This window comes from Chiloscyllium plagiosum, chromosome 9 (assembly GCF_004010195.1).
Source record: "Chiloscyllium plagiosum isolate BGI_BamShark_2017 chromosome 9, ASM401019v2, whole genome shotgun sequence".
Classification (NCBI taxonomy): Eukaryota; Metazoa; Chordata; class Chondrichthyes; order Orectolobiformes; family Hemiscylliidae; genus Chiloscyllium; species Chiloscyllium plagiosum.
This window is the reverse complement of record NC_057718.1, coordinates 4,471,628-4,478,312: the sequence shown is the minus strand read 5'-3', so window position 1 is coordinate 4,478,312 and position 6,685 is coordinate 4,471,628. Positions and strand designations below refer to the sequence as shown.

General features: G+C 44.5%; 1 protein-coding gene across 1 annotated transcript in view; it reads left to right on the top strand.

The window, feature by feature from the left end:
* The window catches only part of nme6 (NME/NM23 nucleoside diphosphate kinase 6), a 15,777-nt gene that overhangs the window by 615 nt on the left and 8,477 nt on the right, over positions 1 to 6,685 (top strand). Inside the window, exon 2 of the mRNA XM_043695275.1 lies at positions 342 to 465. Coding sequence (XP_043551210.1) covers positions 346 to 465 — 120 coding nt within the window. The 5' untranslated portion in view covers positions 342 to 345. The remainder of the gene's footprint in view (positions 1 to 341; positions 466 to 6,685) is intronic.

Sequence of the window (6,685 nt, the reverse complement as noted above, 5' to 3'; positions counted from 1 at the left end):
CCCTCACCCACCCTCACAACAACCCCCTCACCCATCCACACACACCTCCCACAGATCCAAACGCACAACCCACTTCTGCATCCCCCGCCCCCGCAACACACACACACACATAAAGAGGAACACTCCATCTGTCCAAAGAGCTTCAAAAGCTTGGAGTCATTGGAAATGTCTGGGACTGAGATCAACAGATTTCACTTTGTCTGGATCTCTGGGGATGTGTGACAAAGATGTAAAGGTGTAACTGTGTACTGGAGCAGGCAGAAAGAGCTTCCCCCTGTTCCAGGATCACCATGAGTTTATCAGTCGTGTTTATCTTCTTATATGTTATCTTCATTCATCAGGGTGATGTTCAACCTTCTCAGAGTTGTGAAAATGCAGGCGCCTATTGGACACGCTCGGCCTTTACTCCAGCTCACACTGGCTCTGATAAAACCTGATGCCATAGCTCACCCCTTAATCCTGCAGGTAGGGAGAACTTCTGTTAACCACACTCATCCTGTGGGCATCCGTGACTGCATGAGTCTTAATGATCATTTGAGACTGCAACATCATGTTATCCATCTGTGAATTTGCCTATAATTCAGTTCAAGGAAGTAGGAAAGGATTACACCCTATGTGACATTTTTAGTTTGGGAAAGCTGGTTGGCATGGCAAATTGGACTGATGGGTCTGTTTCAGCATATGACTCTGATGCTATGACTTTGGGACATTCTGATAAGATTCAACTCCCATTGCTTAAATGAGCAAGTCACTTAAAATGTCTGTAAAGCAGTAACTTTTAGTTGTTTGCATTAAAGTCTGTTTTAAAGTTACTGATAACCAGAATTTGCCAGTTCTCACAATTCATAAAAGTGCACTGAATGCCAGAACAAAGATTAGATAACCACAAAGACAGAAGTTGCTGGAAAAGCTCAGCAGGTCTGCCATGTGTTGTGAAGAGAAATCAAAATTAACGTTTCGGCTTCAGAGACCCTTCCTCAGAACTCAGTGGTTAGCACTGCTGCCTCACAGTGCCAAGAGACCCGGGTTCAATTCCTGCCTCAGGCGACTCTCTGTGTGGACTTTGCACATTCTCCCCGTTTCCTCCGGGTGCTCCGGTTTCCTCCTACAATCCAAAAATGTGCAGGTTAGGTGAATTGGCCATGCTAAATTGCCCGTAGTGTTAGTTGAAGGGATAAAGGTAGGAGAATGGGTTTGGGTGGGTTACGCTTCGGCGGGTCAGTGTGGACTTGTTGGGCCGAAGGGCCTGTTTCCACACTGTAAGTAATTTAATCTAATCTAAGTGAGTAATCTAATCTAAGTATCTCATTACGATCAATTTACTGCATGGGCACTCGGATCCTTTAAACCTCTTGTGGTGTTAGGTTGTAGCTGGCGCTAACCATTACCTGCAGCAGCTAATATGTCTGGAAAGAGGTGATCCTTGAGCCTGGGAGCCAAGATCGAGCTTCTAAGCAGGTTTGACGAAATATTTGAGATTAATCACTGACAAAATAAGAAATCGATGGGAAACCTCAGCAGGTCTGGCAGCATTAGAGAAAGCAGAATTAACTTTGTAGGTTCAGTGACCCTCCTTCAGAACTGACCATAGCTAGGGAATGATTGGTATATAGGGGAACCTTGATTATCCAAACGTGATGGGTGGGCACTACTTCGTTCGGGTAATCGATTATTCGGTTAATCAATTAACTGCCTTTCCTTTGGGGCGCAGAGTTTTAAAGTCTGCTCCCCGTTCAGGAGACTGCAGCAGCACACAGTACACGAGACCCCACCCCCAAACACGTCCAACACTGCCTCCTCGCCACCAACCTCAACACCGCCCTCCCTGACCCCAACACCGCTCCCCCGATCCCAACACCACCACCCCAACCTCATCCAACACTGTCCCCCGCCCCCAACACCCTCCTCTCCCACCCCCTCACTGTAAACAAAAGACACGATCACTGTTGGAAGCATGTCTTTGATGTAATGTTTCCATTGGGACCTTGAGATCTCCTTCGGCTAATCCGATTTTTCGGATAATTAGTATTCGGATCATTGAGGTTCCTCTGTATATGCTAGAGAAAGGGTGGGTAGAAGGGGAAAGAGTAAATGATCGGTGAAGATGGAGCACAGAAACAGAGAGAAAAACAGTTGGGCAGACAAATGAATGGGTAAACGTCAGGCTGGAGAATGAGTAGCTGCTAATGGGGACATTTAGTGTATGGTAGCAGCCCATGTAGTAACAGGCCTGGTGATGGCGGATGGGGTAAAGATACAGGATGGTGCTCAGGTCCTAATCTAAGTGAACTTGATATTGAGTCCAGAAGGCTGCAGGTCCCCAAACAGAAAAGGAGACACTGTTCTTCCAGCTTGCACTGACTTTTGTTGGAGCACTGAAGCAAGTCTGACACAGAGATGTTGGCCAGGGAAAATAGTGGTACAGTATCTTGAATTGGCAAGCAACTGGAAGCTCAGGGTCATTTTTACGGTTAGAGCATAGGTGTTCTGTAAAGTAGTTCCCACTCTGCGTTTTGTCTCCCTTATGTAGAGGAGACCACATCAGTGTCAGCCACTAATGATCCGCAGTTATTCATTCTCCCAGGCTGACCTTTGCCCACTCCCTTGTCTACCCACCTGTTTTTTTCTCTGGGGCTGGCTTGTTGACTGTGGGAATGGAAGTCCCAGCCTAACACATTATTCTGACGTACGAAGGAGGAGACGCTTAACTCCAGCTCAATGCTGGCAAAACCAAGGAACTCATTATTGACTTTCAGCGGGATGTTACTCATGTCCTCCTACACATTAACGGCACAGAGGTGGAACGAGTGAAGAATGTCAAGCTCCTGGGAGTGGTCATCCACAACAAGCTTTCTTGGACTGTTCATGTGGATGCACTGGTTACAAAGGCCCAACAATGTCTCTTCATCCTCAGGCAGCTGAGGAAATTTGGCATGGCAGTGAGTACCCTTGCCAACCTTTACAGGTGCACCATCAAGAGCTTTCTGTCTGGATGTACCATTCAAAATCGGGGACGGTTACAGAGGGTGGTGAACTCCGCTCGGACAATCACAAACTCCAGCCTCCCATCTATAGAATCCATCTACCAGGCCCGCTGTCAAGGAAAGGCCGCCAGCATTCTCAAAGATCCATCCCACCCTGGCAATGTTTTTCTACAACCTCTACCATCGGGGAGAAGGTACAGAAGCCTGAACACATGCACCAGCCGGTTTCATAACAGTTTCTACCCTACCATTGTTAGAATACTGAATGGACTCACAAACTCTTAACATTCGCCTGTACCTGTGTTTTTGTTTTTGCTGCTGTTTGCCTATTATTTACTATCTATGCTATTTAACTGCCTGTATTGCTCGCCAGGTAAAGCTTTTCATTGTGCCTCAGTACATGTGACAATAAATTCAATTCAATTCAAATTCAACTCCAGCAGGAGATACATCCAGGTCTACCTGACAGGGGGGTACCTTCAATATTGGAAGACCCCAGACCCCAGGATGTCTGTAACTGCGAAAAGACTGGTGTACTCTACACATGCTTTGGGGGTGACATGTTAGCCTCACAATAGGAGGATCCCCTAGTCTGTAAGAGAGTCAGGAAATTACTTTCGGTTATGGCCAGCTGCAATATGGATGAAATATGACTTGCTGATGATTTGAAAGGAACAAAACCCTCACTGCTTCAGGGGAGTCCATCACCTACCTGTCATACACTGGGTGAGTAAGTTTGCTGTGAATGGATACATCAGTGGGATGGCAGGCTTCTGGGCTGGCAAACTGTCATCTTCCTGGATAAGTCTTTAGGACAACCATGCATCACTGAGCTGAAGACCATTCACTTTGTATTCCTGCACTCTCTGAGCCAGCTCTTGGAGCAGGGGATTGTCTACTGTCTGAAGCAGCGTTATGTCAAGGCAAAGAGAGAGAAGGCCCTGGATGTGGCGGCTAGTATTGCGGAGTTGACAGTAGGGCAGTGTGTAACGGGAATCTCTCTTTTGAATGCTGTCCATCTGTTGAAAGACTCTTGGGATTCTGTCATTCAACAAATCAATACATTGCTTCAGGAAAGTAGATTTTCTAATGACTCAGAGTGAGGTAACTGAGGCAGTGCAGGAAGTGACTCCAAATGAAAGTAAGTCAGAGGAAGAATTCTTTTCAGCTGTGCTGCTTTAGGGGCTGTAATTCTGCATGTGATGTTCAGGCGGGTGATATCAGAGAGGTACTGGATGCAATGCAAGTCCAGGGTGAAAGGACACAGCAAGATCTGGATAGTGAGGAAGGTCTGGTTATGCTGGTAGATGTATGCACTGGTACCAAACTCAGGAGCAGCACCTGATTATAAAACTAGATTGGGTGACCCTATGAAAGGTTGATCTACTCTGGCTGCATCTTGCCCGAGGAAGACTGTTCAAACTCATTCAAGGAAAGAATTCTTTGCAAATCTGTAGAACTGATGTGCAATATTAGAAGTTTTAATGCAGATGAATGTTTTGTCATATTTTGAAATAACTGTTCTGTGCTTGAAGTTTTATAAATGAATGACTGACAGTGCAGGATGAGGCTCTTTGAAATGACATAGGAAAAGGTACCAAAGTGTGGTTTGGAATTGTCTTCCACAAATGACAGTGGATGCTAGATCAGTTTACAATTTAAAATCTGAAATGACTAAATATTTAAGCAAAAATATTAAAGGATATGGATCAAAGGCAAGTTGTGGAGATCAGCCACAGATCAGCCATGATCGAATTGAATGGCAGAACAGGCTTGAGGGGCTGAATGGCATAATCATTCCTCTGTGTTAGATGAAGGGACCAAATGTATGGTTTCTAAATTTGCAGATGATGCAAAGGTGTGTAGGAATGTGAATTGTCATGAGAATATAGAGATAGGTTAAGTGAGTGGGCTAAAATTTGGGGTATGGAATATTAAGTGGAAATGTATGAAATTGTCTGATGAGGGGAGAATAGAAAAGTAGTATGTTATTTATATGGAGAGAGATTGCAAAGCTTAGTGGTACAGACAGTCTGGGTGTCCTGGTACAAGTATGCTGCTATTGCAAGTGATTAGAAAGGCAAGCTATGTTTCTAGTAAAAGGAAAGATGTGGGGGGCTGTGAATGCAGCTGTACAAGGACTGGGTAAGACCACATTTGGAGAATTGTTGATAATTTTGGCCTTGAGAAAGGATATTAGAAGAAGGTAAGAGAAGCGTCACTTGACTGATGGCTGTACTAAAGGGCTTATCTTTTGCAGGATAATCGGACCCACTAGTTTAAGACTGATATCCAGATGGTGAATTCGGCTGCAAATGGCATTCACAGATTTACAAAGTCTTCTTGTAAATCTGAAGTTTGGCACAAACACCTTCCCATTTTCATCTTCCCATTCCAGACCCTTTCCCTGTCCAGTAGCCACCTCCTCCTCTGGAGAAAAGCTTAGCTTCCCAGTCCAAGGGAGGATGATGGCCTTAATGGTATTATTGCTGGACTGTTAATCCAGAGACCCAGGTCTAGGGACCTGGGTTCGAATCCTGCTGTGGCAGGTGGTGGAATCTGAATTCAACAAAAATCTGGAAATAAGACTCTAATGATATCCATGAATCCATTGTCGATTGTTGGAAAAGCCCATCTGGTTCACTAAATCCTTCAGGGAAGGAAACTACCATCCTTACCTGGTCTGGCCTACATGTGACTCCAGACTGATAGCAATATGGTTACTCTTAACTTCCCTCTGGGCAATTAGGGATGGGCAATAAAAGTTGGCCCAGCCAGCGACGCCCCCCCTTCACATGCAATACCTCTTCTCAGTTAATTCTGGAGAGCTTCTGGTTTATTCTGAAGGAGCTAGATTTCTAACATTGTCAGTGAGCCTGTTGGAATTCAGAAGAATGAGTTGTGATCATATTAAAACATATGTGGTTCTGCTGTATTTGGTATGGCTGGTGCTGACTTCCGCTCAACTCAGCATGGAACGTGGGGACACAGTTTAAAATGACAGCATCTTCCTTTTCAGGTTGACTTTAGGAAGCATTTTCTTCTCTTGCAGGGTCAATAGTCTTAGGAATCAATCCTGTTCCCTACATAGCAGTGCAAAGTGATGAATTGAATACATTGGAGGCTGCGTGAGTAAGATTTCTGATTGACATGGCAGTTAAGGATTATGAATGGGCAGACTAGCAAAATGAAGTTGATGCCACAATCAGATCAGTTATGGTCTTCTCAAATGGTGGGACATGCTCAGTGGGTACAACTTTCTGCTTCTATTTCTTGATATTTCTGTATCAGCATGGACTTCCAGTCTTGAAGTAATTCCTTGAAGAGTGGTCCCACTGTGGCTAAGTTCTTAAGGAAGACTGTAATGTTTGAACTTTCAGCTTTATTTCTTTATTTTCTATTTAAAGCTAAGAAGGTCTGCAATGTGTAATGTAACCTTATTTTGTATATTTCTACACTATACTATTATTTCTACAATGTTTAACTTTTAACTTTGTTCTTTCTTTATATCTCTATACATGAATGCACGAAGCATTAGACATAAGATGGATGAGCTTGAGGCTCTTTTGGAAATTGGCAGATACGATATTGTGGGGATAACTGAGACGTGGCTTCAAGTGGACAGGGCCTGGGAAATGAATATTCAAGGATACACGTGTTATCGTAAGGACAGACTGACGGGCAGAAGGGGTGGGGTGGCC